Source organism: Pezoporus occidentalis, unplaced genomic scaffold (genome assembly GCF_034315485.1).
Source record: "Pezoporus occidentalis ecotype Australia unplaced genomic scaffold, CSIRO_AGI_Poc_V1 ctg23, whole genome shotgun sequence".
Classification (NCBI taxonomy): Eukaryota; Metazoa; Chordata; class Aves; order Psittaciformes; family Psittacidae; genus Pezoporus; species Pezoporus occidentalis.
In genome coordinates, this window is record NW_026914180.1 from 2,923,450 (window position 1) to 2,941,860 (window position 18,411).

The following is an 18,411-nucleotide window of genomic DNA, read 5'->3' on the forward strand; positions in this document are numbered from 1 at the left end:
GTTATCCTCTGATCACGGTGTGGCAAAAAGGCCCGTAAGTCTGGAAGAAGCACCTGAAAACATCTATGCAAGAGGATTTTCAAAAATCTTACAGAAGAGAAGCCCAAGCAATGACCACCTCAAAACCACAAAACATCTCCTGCAAGGTAAAGATCTCTGTCTGCAACCCAGAAACTCATCATCCTGCCTCCTTGCCACCACTGCAAGGAGGCACTCAATAGCTGGCATCACCCTCAGCAACAAATGCAGTATAACATATGGAAGTGGAGGAGGTGTTGAGCTAGAATGGTCTCATTTTTAGCCCAGGCACAGAATAGGGATTCTGATGACCATGGGCATGGAGTAGCTCGAATAGACTATGCTGTCAGAGGAAAGTGTTTCAGGGAGACTTTCTGGAGCCATGCTCCAAGGATTTGTGTAACAACAGGCATGGGAGGAAAGCATCAAGAAAGAGAAGCATTTTGCTAACAGCATGGTAGCAGTTACTAAGCAGTCAAATGTGAAACAAAGCAAGACGGCAAATACCGTGAGGTTCTCATGATGATGCAGAAAAGAGGGCTTTTTTTCCACTCATTCCAGTAATGAACATTACAGTCTCTTTCTGTGTCTTCACAGAACCATTTTGAATTACTCTAGATGCAGGTTGATCCAGAACTCCGGGAAAATGAAAGAGGAGGACAGAGAGAGAGAGAGAATGGAAAACGACTGGTTTACACTACTTAGAGTAGAATGGGCAGAAGTTTCTCTGGGCATAGGGTGAGAAGGCTGACACCCATGCTAAGTGGGTGTCAACGTCTTGTCTCAGCTCTGCCAAATACTCCCCCTGCAGATTTAGACATCACAAATGACTTAACCACAGCACTAGAATGCCATCTCCCATACCCAGCCCACACTTTAGATACACTTGCTATGCCCACCACATTAGGTTAAAACAGAACAGTAATTACCTCACAAGGCTCCGTCACATCAACTGCAACATTTATCCTGCCAGGAAAAGATTAACTATTGACTGAAGCCAAAACAGTTTTATTCACATGGATGCTTATGAAGCTGCTACTGCTGGATACAGCAGCACAGGCAGAAACCAGGCACAGCTCAGGAACATGGTACCACCAGGTGTGCCTGGCTTGCCCAAGAGCTGTGCAGAGCAAGCCATGCAACAAGGTTTACCCTTGGTTATGGTGTCCTCTCTCCACCTGGGACTGTCACAGGGCAGCTATGAGAAGCTTTGGCTCAATTTTGCCTTCCTGAATGGCTTCCAGGGAAAAAAGTAGTTTAAAAATCAAAAAGGAGCTTTTATACAGACAAGTACTTTGGTTGTGCACAAAGCAGACAAGCTCAAAATGGCACATACATTTTCCTCTTTCCTACCTAGATTTCTACTTATTTTAGTCAGTTTAGGATACTGCACTTTATAAAAGTATAAACCAACAGATACAGAACAACTTGGATAAATTTAGTTCTGGTACTTGAAGACACGCTCCATTTATTTTGGATGTTTTAATCATATAGGGAGATACATCATGTGAAACTAGCATTTTCCTCACTAGCTACTAGTATTTACAGTTAGCATAGCAGAAGCCACTGAACATTTATTCAGGTGAACTCATGTATGTAATGGAGTTGCCTTTAGCAACTCTCCCTTGCTCCCAGGCCTCCTGTGACTATGCTACCTAAAGTTTTACATTTATCTTTCTCTGATGATCACAACTGGACAGGATTTTAAAACATTAAACTAGAAAGCCTGCATTACAGGCAGCGCTAACAGCCCAAACAAAGAGACAAAAGCAGCAAGTGGTTTATTGTAATACTGGCATTTTCCAAGCTCTTATCGAGCAAAGCATTTAATCTAATGTATTACACTTAATGAAGAGTCAGGAACTTGTACTGCAAATAACAGATCAGATATAATTGGAATTTGCTCCGCACCACTAGCCTACATATATCAATAAAAACAATAACCACATTGGATTTTGGGCTTACTTCATTTGCATTTCTTAATTTAGTGTTTAACTAATTTAACAATAGCAATGATTTAATTCAAATTAAAATCTAAGGAAAATAATTTTAAAAAGCCATTAAAGATTTAAGTTCCATCTAAATTAATATTAGCTTTCTTAATATTTTTCAGTAAATGGATTTTTCCTCTCACACCGAAACAAACATGAAGTTTCCTCTGTGCAGCCAAGCTTTAGATAAACCTTGTTAGATTTATAGGTATTATTTTAAGCAATTAATTATTATACATTAGAGTTATTTAGAGGAAAAGCACAAAAAGGGCAGGAAAATGGATTAAGCTGTTTTTAAAACACTACATTCAACTGAGATAATTGTTCTTTGAACCTTTTATCTGGAGCTCTTTAGGTATACACTGTTCGTTACACCACTTTTCTCATACATTTGTGGTATCACTCCTAAGCATCAGAAACATGAGTTACCCAAGCCACAATAGTTCTACAAGACATTTTCTGCATCTCCACACGTACCAGTCACTTGCACATGAGTGACTACTCAGAGAAAACAATTCATTTCAGAAACGTCAGTTATAATAACCAAAAGGTTCTGTGAATTTCCAGTCTTGCCTCCTATCCTCTAAATGAAATAGAAAACTTATTTGTACAATATAGTTATTTATACTATATATATATAGTGTGTGTGAGTGCGTACAGGTAAAAACATACATATATGAAACTTTCTTCTTTTAACCACCAGAATACAACACATCCTACCTCAGCCCTCAATGTACTTTTGCTTTTGTAGTCTGCTGGAATGTGCAGCTGATTTTGGGGTGTTGGATGTGCCATCAGGACAGACAGAAAGGATGTATAGGGGAGGTAGATGACAGAAGTTTGTCTGAGGCCACTCCAAACTGGAACTGCTGTCAGTTTTATCCTTGGTTAAAATGAAAAGAGTTAAATGATCAGGCCTCTGAGGAGTGATCTAACCCATTTTCAAGCATATAAAAGGGGATGGAAATTAGGGTTATAGTCTTACACTCTCCTGGTTCTCATGATTAACCCTTATTCATGCAAATGGCAGCACTGAAATCAACAGGAATGCCCTTGCAGTGATTACACTTTAAGCAACAGCCTCGATAACATCTATAATCTGCCCCGACCTGTATCAAAGTTCATAGCCGCTACCATACTTGAAAGAATTTAATAACTCCAATGAATAAAAAAGGAATTTAAAACACAAAAATAAACAAGAAGCCACTAGATCCTGAGCGTTTGCCAGCAATTTTTTATTCTAACATATCATACTTAAAAACAATGGCTTCAGATGTTCACCTGCATTTCAGTGGGTACCAGGCTTTTATGTTCACAGACAAAAATCAGATATGATATATGAAGCTTTGTATCACTCTCCAGCACAAGTGTTCACTTGCAGGTAAACTTAAATCACTTTACTAGAAGTGCACTTAATTTGAAGAGATTACTCATGCAGCTCTCCACTTGTACATTTGTATAACCATTATAATTAGAACCACTTCAAAATAACAAAAAGTTCATTTTTGACCAGAATAAACACAGAGGGAAAAGATCAAGAGCACCTTGAGTGAAGAGAGTGAATGCTTTTGAAAATATCGTTCACCATCCCTCCAGCTCTGTGGCCACTTTAATTCCAATGCTACTCACAGTGCTGCTGCTACACAGGCCAATATATATTATTTTCTGCTGTTTTGTAGGTTTTAGTTGGCCACCGACAGCACAGAAATACTTTGCCAGTTTGAAACAATGCTGAGTGCCCTCCAGCTCTCCATAATTACTTCTTGAGATGCACACATGGAAATAGCTATGTACAGATAAATACTGAGATTTACCTGTTTGGTACTAGATACTAGCGATGGTGAGGGAAGGAACTGAGTGACCCAATGCTGGAAACACAGAGAAGTCAGCCAAGGATCTGCTGGAATACAGTTCCCAGATGCATTCCTTCAGCACATGGATACCCCTAGGATCCAAACTCCTCTACCAACAAAGTCAATATTTGAAATGTAACAGAAGTGATCTTAACATATTGAAAACATGACAGGAAAACACACAAAAGTGAAGAACGTTGCATTCAATGATGAAGTACATTGACTAGATAGATAAGTACACTGAAACTCTGGCAACTAACTTTAAGCTAAGGAAATTGAGCATATTTCCAAGTCAGTTTGTTTTCCAAAATAATACTGGCATTTGCTTCTACTTCTGTAATGAATACACACTGTTTAGAATTGCTATCTTGGGTAACATTGTTGCCTTGTAAAAAGAAAGAATTCAATACTGTGTGTTTGCGCACAGCAAACACCTTCTCATAGAGTTTTTGAGACAGAGCATTCAGCTCATTCAAATTCCAACGCAGCCATTCTTTCCACTCAGTGTTGCTGCAAAAGTGGAAACACAAAGGCACACAGGTTTATGTTTTATAAAGATGCTAGCTGGTTTCTACAAACCGTGCATAAGTGAACTTCCATCTACCAGAACTTCTGAAAACAGCTAATAATTACGCATTTCAGAAGAGTCAACCGAGATAGGCACACCCAGAGGTGAAACACTGAGAGTTGAGTTAAGTCACGCTTTAGTAACATTAAAGATAAAGATTTACAAGTTCAGTTATCTGCCGTAGAGGTATCCTCTACGGTATTTCACTTTCAGACACTATCAAAAATAAAAACATCACAAAACCTCCCTTTGTATGTATATATATACTCTATTTTTAATTTCAAATTTCCACTTTTCAGAAATTTCTTAAGTTTAAATATTGTCAAACGGAAGACAAATACTTTAAAACCAACATAAGTGGTAGAGAAGCGGCCACTTTTAAACTCACTTTCTACTTGAGTAGTAATTGATGTACAATGCTCAGCAGGTACACCCGAGTTTAGTTTTACTTTAAGTCTGCCTGATGCTGTACAATCACTGTAAGTGCAGTTGGAAGAAGACAATTTCAGTTTCAAGCAAACTTTTTTCCTTGTGTTCTTTCATACACTCCTTAGATTTTCCAAGGAGGAATAGCACTGATGAGCTGAAGGCCACTGTAAGAAACTCAAGTCCAGCCTTTTAAACATCAAAGAGAAAAATTATATCACTGTCTGGAATCTGGGATCAGGAATTTCATCCTTCTTTGGGTCAGCCCTGTCACTGATCATAAATTACAGCCTCCAAGTGCAAACCTAAAAAATCTCTGTTGGTACTCCTGTCAGAGCAAGAACTTCTGAGCACATACTGCACTTGAAGCTTATTTTTCATGAACGTCCCATCCGCTGCTGTCCTTTACACCTGGACTGAACCAACATTGTGAAAGCCTTGGGGCTGAGACCTGTCACTTTACATGCACCATGCACACCTTCACAAGTGTATAAGTTAGACACACCATGTACAGGCTAAGTAATGTATTTTAAAGGCAGAAAAAGAGACTGCCCTTTACATGCATTCCTGAAAACCATGGGTCAGAAATTTAAAAAAAAAAAAAAAAAAAAAGCTGCCCAAATTAATCCTTTAATGTCTAAAGACAATTAAAGTTACACAAGTAGAATGCAGAATTCCCCTTCCCCACAGACATGTGAGCTTTTACTGTGTTTTTACTTAATAAATGCAGGGTGGTTTGTTATTTTTCTCTTGAGATAATCTGAGTAAGCACTGAGAAACTGTCCTCTAGAAATCAAAGTCTGTATGGAACCAACACTTCAGATATTTAAATTCATTTTAAAACAACTCAGACAATGATCTCTTTTAAAGTAAGGCAAAACTGTCTTGCTTAATTTCATGCAGCAAACAGAGCAAAAATTACTGTACATGCACGCAAATAGAGTAGGTCGGGAAAGAATGACTTGTCTTGTAGAATGCCTGTTAACACTGAAAAATCTCAAGGGTGGATTGATGCAGCTGAAAGCTTGGAAACAGTGCTCAGAAGTGATGCATAACATGAGATGTGTAACAGCAGCTGAATAACCTTAAGCCAGAAAAAAGAAAGACATCTGGAGAGACTAGGGATTCTTGGGAGAGCTGAATGGAGTTCACTAACAGACCTGTCACATTTGAGCAACAAAAATGAAAACACAGAAAGACACTGAAGAAAGATTTAAAGTAATAAATAGGTATCATCTCCCTAGTGTCAACTAAGGTAGCTATAGTGTTTTACAAGCAGAATGTAGAAACAGGGGGTCATTTACAGTGATACCAGCAGCTGCTATTGGTAGAAATGATTACTACAAAGCAATGTATATATAGCTGTGAATCAGATGAGCTTCCTAGCAATGGCATCTCTTACAGATTCCCATGTGTCTGAGACAGAATGGACCACTCTGGTCCTTTTAACTCACCCTTCTATAACATGAACAATCTCTTTGGATCAGAGCACCTGTATTTAGGAAAAAAAACAAACCTTGTTTGTAGAACTTCCAGTGCTAAAGAGTTCACTACACCCTGTCAATTGCTGCAATGTTTTATTTCAGTTTCTGTTAAAAATCTGCACCTTGCTTGTCATTTGAGGTTTACCTACTTTCAGTTATTGAACAATAGTGTTGCTGTCTGTAAGGCTCATGAGTTCTATACTACCAAGTTTCCTTTCCCCAAGAAGGTACTTATAGACTGCAATCATGTCATTCCCTCCCTAATCTAACTGGATTTAAAACTAGATCAGTCCTAAAAACACAAGTGATAAAAGATTTATTAGATAACTGATGTCCAAGTCCCCAGCTTCTAAAGATCCATGAAGCTTTAACAAAACCAGTCAACTGACAGCTTGACTACTTTTCTGAGTACTGCTTGAAAAGTACATCATTGAAACAGCCATAAACAATCCCTCCTAACATTAGGACACAGGAATTGAACCATTTACATACTTAGTCTTTTGCTGACCAAACATTAAAAGTGATTGTTCAAACAATGACAACATTTTACCATTGTGTCAGAAATGAAAGACTGATAGTACCTTCTCCAATCTTTTTATTAACTCTTCAGATTTTCTGTCTTCACTGTGTTTCCTGTATATGTATAACAACAATAAAACAAAATAAAAGCAAGACAATAGCCACTGCATGAAAAATTCTAGAGCACGTATGCAGCTTCCTTATAGTACATTAGGTCATTTCCTCCAGAGACATTTTATCTAACCCTTTTTAAAATTAGTTAAACTAATACTCTTGGCTCTCTGGAGCCAAGTAATAATAAAAAAGCTCTTCTTTGCAAAATACTTGGTCAGGGAATTGGTAATGAGCTAACCAACCTTTCACTCCAGATCACTGGCTTAAAACCAAGCGTTGCTTGATCGTGCCTGGAAGGCTCTGCTACGTGATAGCAGTCTGATGCTTTGTGGAAAATAAGAGGGGATACAGTCAAGTTCTTGGCAAGGTATTGCCCATCTCACACTGGCACTCTTATCAGCCAGAACTTTCATCAGAAAATACAAATATCCTCTGCAGCAGAATCACTAACTTATCTGGGAGGAAGATCCTGACTTTGATGAATTTGAAAGTCCTTCTTAAGCCAACACCCCTCCCTCAAAAATATAGGCTCAAGATCTAATGGCAAGGCATATTTATGGTCTGTTTGTATTGCATGCCAAGCGGTACTCTCTGCCCCATCTCTGTTCATATATGTTCCAATCTGACCTATACCATTATTCGTTATTATTGTGAACAAAGGACTTCAATCTCTCACCAAGGGCTCTGTCCTCTAATTATTTTTAAACTGTTTTCATTCACTTGCTGAAGCAAAAGGCCCCTAACAAAGCCATCACCCTCATGCTGCTGAAACAACATCAGCACTCTTAGCAGCAAACAGCAAGAGACAAGCACGAAGCCAACACAACATTTTAGTATTGATTTCTCCAAGAAATTTAAATCCCGCAGGGCATAAACATCAATTTAATCTGTATGCAACTACAAAATGGCCTCACAGTTTTCAGCCAGAACACTGCTACAGCTGGAGTAGAAGCACACTTAGTGGTGAAGGTAAGGACAACCGACGGAACAAGTACCCCAACATTCTTGATATTTCATAAGACTATGGAGACTACAGTCACTGAAGCCAGTCAAAGACAACTACCAGCAGAAAAACCTGTCTCGTAGCCTGACACAAAGCCATCTCTAAAGTGTCCCAAGGATCAGTGCCATCTAGCTTTGCCAAACTGGAAAGCCAGTTCATCCTCCAATGGACCAACACTTTGCTCTGAATTGACAGCCCCATGCCTCCCCTTCGGGTTCTGTGATTCTGTGTGACATCATGAACAATGAAAATCAATCACACCATATTATACTAAGAGATATTTTCTGAGCTTCCCTTGCTCCATCACACTGCCTTCCCTGCAGACAAAGCGCCACACATTATTACTACCTTCAACCTGCTGGAAATAGCATCAGAAGAAAATACCACCTGAAGAAAAAAGAAACTGGGCACCTTTGAGTTTGCCCTCATGTAATCTTAGACTGAGTTCTTCAGAAAAGATAAGTTCCCCCTCTAATCACTGAGATGTCAAGCCCAGGATGCTCTGACATTTCCAATTTTTCCCTAGCACTGCAGGACTGCTGTTTTGTTTAAGAAAGCATCTCATTGTATATTTGATCAGAAGGATGTACTTTCACTTATTTGAAACACCATCAACATGTAGCACTTAAGGAAAAAAAATGGCTCATTCTTACACCAGTGCAAAGCCATAGGTATGTCTGTGTCACTCCAGCCAGGACTTAAGCACCAAGTACAGTCAGTAGAATTCAGGGCACCAACATTATTTGTGAGTGACGGATTTATGTATGCAAGAAGCTGTAAATTACATAATAAACACAGGGGATTTTATGGACAAAGATCATGCTTGTAATCATGCATGCACCTTCTACCCATCTACCCCTGCTGTTGACAGTTAGGTGGCAGAATCAGATTCCTAAAGGTATAAATGTGACACAAAGAGCACATCCAGAGCAACTGGAGTATATAAACTCACTGACAGGCACAAGGTGAAGGCAGAAAGCCTTGTTCAAAGTTAACAGTTTCAACACAGACCCCACCCCAGATAACCAGCCACCTACAAGGCATGATTTATTAATTGATGCTGCAGTCCCACAAAAACCTTGTTTAACACAACTCTAGCACACACAGGACCCAGTACATATGGACTTAGTGCTGAGATTACCATTGACACAAAGTTTTCTACACTGAAGACCAGCACATCACTTAAATATCTATTGACTACATGTGTGACCAACACCAGAACCCAACAGTGGGCCTGGAGGTAGATTTTGCTCCCAAGAATAATCATTTTTGTGGATCTTTACCAGGATAGCTTCACTAGATTCAAGCAAGGACCATTGCAACATTCTCCAGTCAGTGTCAGTTTTGGGATGAACTTTAATATTGCTTGGTCAGGAATAGAAGCAACTCTGAAGTGACCACCAAGGTTATTAAAGTATATATTGGCAGATCAGTTTCAACCAGTGACAGCTTTATAGCTGCTGCGATCACCTGTGTCAGTAAGCTGCAGACACTGTCATTTCTCTATAAAGTTACCATGGTTTTAACTTCAGAGAGTCCACAAACCAATGCAGCAAGCATGTCTGTATGACGAGCCTCTGAAAACCAGTCATGAGTTTGGCTTTCAAAAGGGGATGGCTGCAAGCAGAAAAAGGAAGTAACACAACAGCAGTTGTTTATGATACAATCAAAATTCAGGAAAATAAAGCCAGAACAGCAAACCTTCACCTTATCTGCATGAATCTCTGAATCGGAGGATGTAAACAACAGGGACAGACCAAACTTCACTTGTTTGTTTCTAGATCTCAATCCTCTATCCACCCCTTAAGCACATAAGCAAAACAGGATACAGGGTGTTACTGAATGATTTCCCCTGAAATCTGATTGAGAAAGATTAGAGCAATTAGAACAGACTGACACACACTTTTAAAACCCTTATATCACGATTAATGTAAGGCTTAACATTTCTCCTAGGGATCATCTGGTGACTGCCATTTTCAAAACAAGGCTGACACACACATCCCAGCCTCAAATTAAAAAAGTCATGAGAGAGAATCCCCTGCCCTCTACTGGCACACAAGGCGCACTGAAACCCCTGCACATGGCTTCAGGCAAGCACAAACAGCACCCGAAGAGCTGTTTTAAGGGGTTTTGAAACTATTATTTGCAATTTGTATAAGACAACCACTCATATCAAACTGGGAACAAAACCACACGCAAATATAAGACAGTCTTTCAGCATCACTGCACTTCTTCCTGCAGTGCTAGCTAGACTGAGGATTCCAAATACTGCTCCTAGCAAGATAGTATATTCATTAACTTAAAGTAAATTCTAAGGGATTATCTAATGTTTGTCATGTTCACAGTGCAGAACTGTATATGGTTGATTTTTATTTATTTATCTTCACAAAATTCTCTTCCATGTATGCTGCTGCTTTTCAGATCCCAGTCATCCAAACTGCATTTGGCCCAAGAACAGAGTGCATGACTGCCAAAATGATTTTTCCAGAACCTTGGTGCCAGAGCTAGGGCACTTCTTAGCCAGGTTTCTGACTCATATGCACCATTGAGATGGCACCACACAAACTGCAGGACACCACAGCAAAACATTTGTTGTGACTGACCATGTTAGTTCCATTTGTGTTACAGATCAATTTAATATGTGTTATCCTATAACTTTCCAGATATTATGAGCAGTTACTATTCTATTCTCCCATTGTTGTAAACAACAACAAAAGCCAAGATTTACACTGCTGTGATTATATTTCTGAACATATATCAGCTTGAGTCCTGGAAAAATCAAAGTAAATTCCCTGTGTAGACAAGGCCTAAAAAGAACTGAATAAACGCAAGGGTCCTGACTGTATATTTCACCCAAAAGATAAATAAGATTTTAAATCACATTAGAAGAATTAGAGAAGCAGCCTGAAAAACAGCAGCTATTAAACAAGAGAATGTCTAGCAATACAAGAGTAATTCCCACAATGCTCATCCGTACCCTCAAACACATTCAGAACTCACCCTGTTTTCAGAGCTGTCACACAACAATGCATATGTAAGCCTGCCATTACTACACAAATAACAGAATATGACATTTAAATAATACCACTAAGGAAAAGTGGGAGATGCATACAGCCTACACTACATACAGCAGTTCTCTTTTAAAGCAACTCATCTGTTAGTTACTACATAGCTGAAAGACTTCTGGGATGCAACAAAACAAATGCATACAAGGTTCCACGGAAACTAGAGGAACACAGTGCAATCACACCCATCTCCTTCTTACTGTAGACATCTACAGCATTAAAAAAAGAAAAGTTTTTAAAGCTTATTAAGCCACATCCTAAATCTAGTTAGGCTTCTGGTTGTCCTACAGAGCCTAAACATATTTACAGATAATTTCTACCCATTTGTTTCCGTGTCAGAGTTGTCCGATATCTTAAACAGTTCCTCTTGCACTCTGGTGTTTGTCTAACCCCTGACATTTACAGATTGCAAAAGTATCCTCTTCAGCCATGAGCTTTCTAGGCCATATAAGCCAAGCTTTTGGTGGAGCAGAATCTAAGAATGAAGGCTATAACAGGTATTTTAAACACGATCTATTTGAATCTCAGCCTGTTGCCATAAATAACCTTCCCAAATAAATGTGGTTTCAAGAATATAAGAAAATATATAACAACAAAGCCTTTATGGCATAAATTTATGAGGTGATGTTGCCAAGCCTTGTGATTTGTTTCAGTGTCTCTATGTTTTCTCAACTTACAGCTTCCAAGTACTCTTTTAAAAGTAAAAAAAAATCTATCTTTCATGATTATGGATAAAAGCCTGGAGGTAAGAGTCAGGCAATGGCTTCTAAATTAGGAGGTCAGCGTTGGCTTGTAAAGGAGAAGGTCAGGATGTAAATAAAAATAATACGATTTTTAAAAGATAATTCAATATTTTTTAAGACGCCACCGGTTGATACAGTGGCAGAAAATGCCAATAAAACATCTTACCCACCTGCCTGTATATTTTCTTGTAGAATAGTACAGCTAGTAATGACCTGATCCCACTTCTACAGGTAAAATACAGACTTTGTTGTTCCAATGTGCTAAAAATTACTCACATTATCAGCTCTAGGAAGCAAGATCTCTTGCTTTCTGAATCACAAGACAGGGAAAAGGCTTCTGCTTTATTAACAGGAAACTGAGGTAAAGAGGCTTATGGGAGATCCAGGAACTGAACATAGATTTCAGATTGTCTGAGTTACACTCTTGAGCTTAAGGAAGAAGGCTGGTTGTCTTTTCACGTAACATGCTGTTGAAGCCCGAACTCTTATTTAAAAATTGACAATGCAGCTCAGTAACAATGAAACAGCAAGAATACTTGAAAAAGAAGTCATCTTAAAGTTAAACCATCAGTCCTTCTAAAATTAACATCTGCAAAAACTTGCCCCAACACACCATCCAAAATGTTTCCAGGAGGCTAATTTAGAATTTATACCAGTTTCTATATCCATCAGGCAGGACAAGAATCACAATACTAACATTACTGTTAGGACTCCTATCTTTGCATTTGATCTCTAGTGCCATGAGTTGTACCGCTTTTCATCATACTTACTGACTTTATATCCTAGCTTTTCAGCATGAATCCTCTTGGCCATGAACTGCCCTTCAATCAATGCTCGTATTTCCACCTCCTTTGGAAAGACTGAAACCTATTATCAAAGAAGGAATACATTAAGTTAACAAGCACCTTACACAGTATATAATGCCAAGCTGCAGACTGGTTAAAAAAGCGAGACAGATTTATAGTTTATTATCTGTATCTTCACCCCAAGTCTGCTTTCAGCAAGGCCTAGTTCTTCACTCATACACATAAGATGGACCTAAAGACTCATGACAGAGAACGCAACCCATAACCTCAGTGTTTGTTGGCAAATCTATCAAACTTGAAATCAACACACAATGCGAAGAGGTTCTACTGCAAGTTGTAAACTCTTCTCTATGCATTTCTCAGCACCAAAGGCTGCTTAAGAATCAGTATCTCAAAAATATAAAATTAAAGCAGGTAGATAAAATTCAGATGCATTAAGCAATGTCACAAAAATTTATTTCTGGTTCCACAAAAGTGAAACTATGTAATCTTTCCATTTAGTTTCTACATGTAACATTTTTCTGTCCTTTCATCAACCAGAGTATGAAAAATGCAACAGAAGTAGGAAAATACAGAACTAAAATACAAAGAAAGCTTCACAAAATACTGAGTTTTGCCATGCGCTGCAATAAGTGCCTACAACTTGCATAACAGAAGTGATTAAGCATTCATTTAAACAGCAAACATTTAAGACACTAGTGCTACACTGCAAACACATGACAGTATCAATCTCTCTTCACCTGGGTGAAGTCTAATTGATTGGGAGTCATAATTGATAAAAGACATCTTTTGAGTTTCAGTACCATCCAGAAAGCCAGACATTTAAACAATATCCATTCCTCAAAAGAAAAAAAAAAAGAAAAAAGATACAAAGAACTTTCCTTTTCATAATTTCTATTTTAATTCCAATTGGACTTGAGCCTGTGTTTCTTTAGATACAACTATGTAGCTTGTAGGTTACCCCAAGCCATGCATGGTCTTCGTATACACATTTAGAACAAGACAAAAGACAAAATATTATAGCCCCAAAATTTCAACACATCCTTATCTGTGTGTCTGAAACTTAGAAGGTGGGGACCAAGTCATGTAAGCGTATTAAGCTCTCAATAAGCTTAAAGTTAATCCCTTTTCAAAAACAGAATTGGTTTCACTAAATCCGTATTTTCCAGTAAAGGAAACATTTCCTAAAAATAATACCACTTAAGTTCTAGTTCAGACTTTGCACTGTAGACACTCCCAAGCTACAGTCCAAATACTTCCCTATGAAAATCATCATCAGGGACTTGCACCAATAAATAAAACTTGAAAGCAAGTATCTCCAACCAAAAAAAAAAGAAAGATAACAGCAAAGATTTCAAGCCTTGACAGCACTCCTTCAAGGTTTGAGACGTTAACTAGATTATTACTACCTTTTGGTTGTCTTTGTTGAATCTGTGAATCCCAACTGCTTCAGGAGTAATTTCCATCACATCAAAGTAGAAACCTGCACCAAGGAACATTAAAGAGTGTCATGTTTGCTTCTAGCCCAAAGTTGGTATCTTATTTCAGCACACAGCTAAAATGATAATAAATGCTTATCAGGTATTTGGACATTTGAGTTCCCAGGCACCCTGTTTCTTAACTGATTTCAGTCCACAAATTTATCAAAATGTCACTACTTTCCAAAAATGTGGATCTTAAGCATGTCTGGGTCTAGGAATCCAAACGATATATAAACAACAAGATTATGAAGAGCACACATCCACCACAACAAACACACATGCAAGCAACATAGATACCATGCAACATGTGTTAGAAATGGGGAAGTGGGGAGGGGTGGGGTGAAAGGGAAAAAAGCCAAAACACATAAAATGGCAAGCAAGAAGAGTACAGGAATGCTGTTGGGTTAGATTTTGCGAGCATATTAGAGAACATCAGACATTTTAAGTCATGAAGCAGAGCTGGTCTGAATAGTTTTGATGAGATCTGAAGAAATGCATGAATGCTTTGTAGAGTACTAGAGAAAAAGTGTGAAAAAGATTTCTTTTGTGTTGATGGCAGGAACGGTTGAAACGGTCAGAAAAGATATTCAAGAAATGAGACTCAAAAAGAAAAAGAAAACAAGGACAGAGAAACTGAACTGAATAGCTAAGCTACTAAGGAGACTTTCTAATGTTCAGACCTTGAAACAAGAATATGTTGCCCTAGGAGGCCTACAATTATTAGCCAAAAAAGCAAACAAACAAACAAAAAACCTAAAAAAAATTAAAACAAAAAAAATAAAAAATGCCAAGTGCAAGGTCCTGAATGTAGGTTGGGGCAATCCCAAGCACAACTACAGGCTGGGTGGAAAATAGATTGAGAGCAGTCCTGAGGAAAACGACTTGAGGATGTTGGGTTGACAAACAACCTGACCAAGCAGTGTGTGCTTGCAGGCCAGAAAGCCAGCTGTCCCAGGCTGCATCGAAAGAAACCTGACCAGTGGGTCAAGGGAGGCAACTCTCCCCCTCTACTCTGCTCTCGTGAGACCCTACCTGCAGGGATGGGTCTAGCTCTGGGACTCCCAACAGAAGAACATGGACCTATTGGAGCAAGTTCAGAGAAGGGCCGCAAAGACCATCAGAGGTGTGGAGCACCTCTCCTATGAAGACAGGCATACAGAGCCTGGTTTGTTCAGCCTGAATAGAAGGCTCCAGAGAGACCTTACAGTACCTAAAGGGGCCTACAGGAAATTTGGAGAGGGACTTTGTACAAGGGCATGTAGGGATAGGACAAGGGGAATGGCTTTAAACTGAAAGAGGGCAGAGGTAGATTACATATTATGAAAAACTTCTTCACTATGAGAGTGGTGAGACACTGGAACAGAAGTAGTTGTGGCTGCTCCATCCTTGGCAGTGTTCAAGGCCGGACTGGACAGGGCTTTGAGCAACGTGGTCTAATGGAAGGTGTCCCTGCCCATGGCAGGGGGTTGGAACTGGATGGTCTTTAAGGCTCCTTCCAACCCAAGTGATCCTATGACTCTATTAGCCTTCTCAAGTACATCCCAGGTACAATAAGACCCTCACCTGGTCACTCCTCCTCCTTCCCTGTTTACTACCCCTGCTACTCGCATTATCCCAGCCTCATCCTAGCAGCTGCCTCTGCCCATCTCTCAAACATCTGCAAGCACATCTCACAACAGGCAATGAGGGAACAAGTTATAAAAGGGAGGGTGGCTAACTAGTTACTTCTTTGCTTTGCTCCGGAACTCAGATTTTGGAGATCACTGTATTCTTACATGTATACCCACAGGTTATCCAACCATACATGTTATTGAGGACAACTTTCACAAACACCCCTTGTTATAGGGGATGGGATATTCAAGGAAACACACTATAATACAAATTTTAAAACTTTAAGTTGGTGTCCTGGTACCCTTGAAATCAGTACTTTCATCAACTTCCAATTTTTTTTAATACCACCCATAGTGACTGACTTTGGGGTTTTAGAATAACCTTTTGCCATTTTCTGAAACACCTGAATTGATTTTCCTTCTAGTGAAAAGTGATTCCTGGTCATTTTAATACCCCACAGAGAATGGATCTGACAGACAATATAACAGAGTTTCTAAAAATGAAAAATCAGTGCTAACCTCATAGTGTCAATGAACTGTATCTTAAATTCACTTTTCTAAGGAGTGACGTCTTCTATAGCTTAAATATCTACATTTTAAAACTTTGCTACCTACAGTTCTTAAATTAATTTTACTCACATTAATTCAGATCTAGGATAATGGTGATGGTTTTAAATTCAGCTCTACAAAGGTTAAATTTTTATCTTGATTACACATATGCTCACCTTTCAATAACATACTTCACAGCTACCTGCTACACTTGTAAAATATTAAACTGTGGCAAAGAAAATAATGTAAAACTTGAAATACATGGGTTTAAGCTTTTACAATATTTCTATCATCATAATTTCTTTCATTTCACTTACTATAATGTGGGGTAAAGAAACAGGATGAAATGACTCTGACATACATGGGGGAAAATAAGGAAGTCTGCGTATCACTTGACGTTACTGCTTTGTCCACGTGTATGAACAAGATTCTGGAGAAATGATTGAAAAAGAAATAATATGGAGCTACTTAATTCACTTGGTTTAAGTCTTCAGAGAAAGAAACATATCTCTAATTAAAGTCTCCTTCAGAAATTACTAGTTTTAAACAGTCTTAGCTAAGATGCTACTAATACCCTTTCAGTGATTAAAAGAGCTCCATAAATATAATTTTCTTATTTAGTGAATATTGAAGGAAAATATTATCATGACACTTAGCCTACCAACAGCACATTTTTTAAGTACACATTATGAATTCCCCTTCTCTAGTTAACTTAATTCTTGGCCTTTATAATGACCCAGTTAAAAAGTAGGTACAACACCCACTCGAACATGTGTCTAAGGAAACCCTGAACTCCAAGCCCTGCTAAGGATCATACCCAAGTTTCCATTGTTTCCAGCAACAGTCGATGATAAGGCTTTGGAGAATTCTTCCCAGGAGCCTGAAGCACAGTCATCTCTGACCCTCTCTCTCATCAGAGAGCCGTTCTTAAAACTGAAATACACAAACACAACATATGCATTTTCTAAAACATTTTGGCTCTAGATTCTTAAAGGAATTTGCTGGTTTACTCAATATTGGTGTTTACTGTATCAGCTGAATAAAGCTGGGGAAGTTTAAAGATACAATCACTCCTTCATTATAAGAAGACAGAGAGGAAGAAAACTAGATAAGAAAGAAAAAGATTACAGGACGTAGGTGCTCAGTGAAGAGATGTTGGTATATACCTCTCCAATAAGTCAGTTTAGATCCAGTTTTGCAGGCCACACTAAACCCAGGCTAAATCTGAACAGCTAAGACGCTTCCTGAGAGAAGCACTCTGAGACAGTGCTAAAAAGTTCACTCTGAGATGACTCTGCAAGGAGGAGCAAGAGTGTCCCTACATTGCATTTATGATTTCAGGAGCATGGTACCAGTATGGAGCCAACTAGGGTCCAACATGACTTATTAGGTCTAGTCCCAACCCATGATCTGGCAAAGGAAAGTACCACAGCTGCATCTGCACATTTCTGGTCCAGAGCCAGTAAATCGCGCTGCAAAACATGCAGTGCTCAGTGTTCATGAAGTCAACTTCTTCACCTCCTCTGTGAACATAACACTACAAGTGCTATAAAATACTTATGCAGCATTGGACTCAAACCCAGAGGAAAGTAGTTTGAATGCTCTCCAGCACAGAGTTATCAAAGCAACTCAGCAGAAAAGGCACCAAAACATCCAAAAAGAGGGCAAGGAAATTACTGAACATGCTCAGTAACAGCAGCTGAAATTACATGAGTTTTCTGTGCAAACACTGTGCGTGGTAGCTTGGGCACTCTTCCCCTACTAACCAAGAATCCCCTCTTAACTCTAATATTCTAGAAATAAAAGGGCATTGGTGCAAAAAGGGCAGTGTCAGAGCATAAATCACTAGGCAGCAGAAACAGGAACACTGCATCTGCATGGCTACAGAAATATCTTGTGCTCTGAAAGGCAGGTTTGGCCTTCTGCACATATTAAGTTGCAATAAAACAATAGCAGTATAACAGGTATCAGAAAAATGCCTCAGCTTTTCCTTTGCTATTACGAATAGGCTGTTTATATACCTTTTTTACACAGTGAAAGTAAAATACTGGGTAAAGGAAAAATTTGAATGCAAAACTTCAGAAAAATAATAACTGCTGGAAAATCATAATATGATACTTGGTAATGTGCAATGGACATCATGCTTTGGAACTCAACTTTATAAGCACTGTTCCTAAAGTC

At 38.8% G+C, this 18,411-nt stretch overlaps 1 protein-coding gene across 5 annotated transcripts in view; it reads right to left on the reverse strand.

Moving 5' to 3' along the window:
- XYLB (xylulokinase) overlaps positions 1-18,411 on the reverse strand; it is an 86,601-nt gene that overhangs the window by 44,769 nt on the left and 23,421 nt on the right. For 3 of the 5 annotated variants that reach the window (XR_009965348.1, XM_062621411.1, XM_062621412.1), the window contains exons 13-15: positions 17,048-17,163; positions 14,000-14,073; positions 12,555-12,651 (exon numbers count right to left, since the gene is read on the reverse strand). Coding sequence is in view for 2 of the 5 variants with exons in the window: in XM_062621411.1 (XP_062477395.1) it covers positions 12,555-12,651; positions 14,000-14,073; positions 17,048-17,163 (287 nt within the window). In the remaining 3 variants the exon portion in view is untranslated. Of the gene's footprint in view, positions 1-3,222; positions 5,046-6,310; positions 6,349-6,921; positions 6,974-7,215; positions 8,364-9,210; positions 9,594-9,683; positions 9,836-12,554; positions 12,652-13,999; positions 14,074-17,047; positions 17,164-18,411 lie in introns of those variants that run through there. The other 2 variants (XR_009965350.1, XR_009965349.1) reach the window with 2 other exon arrangements.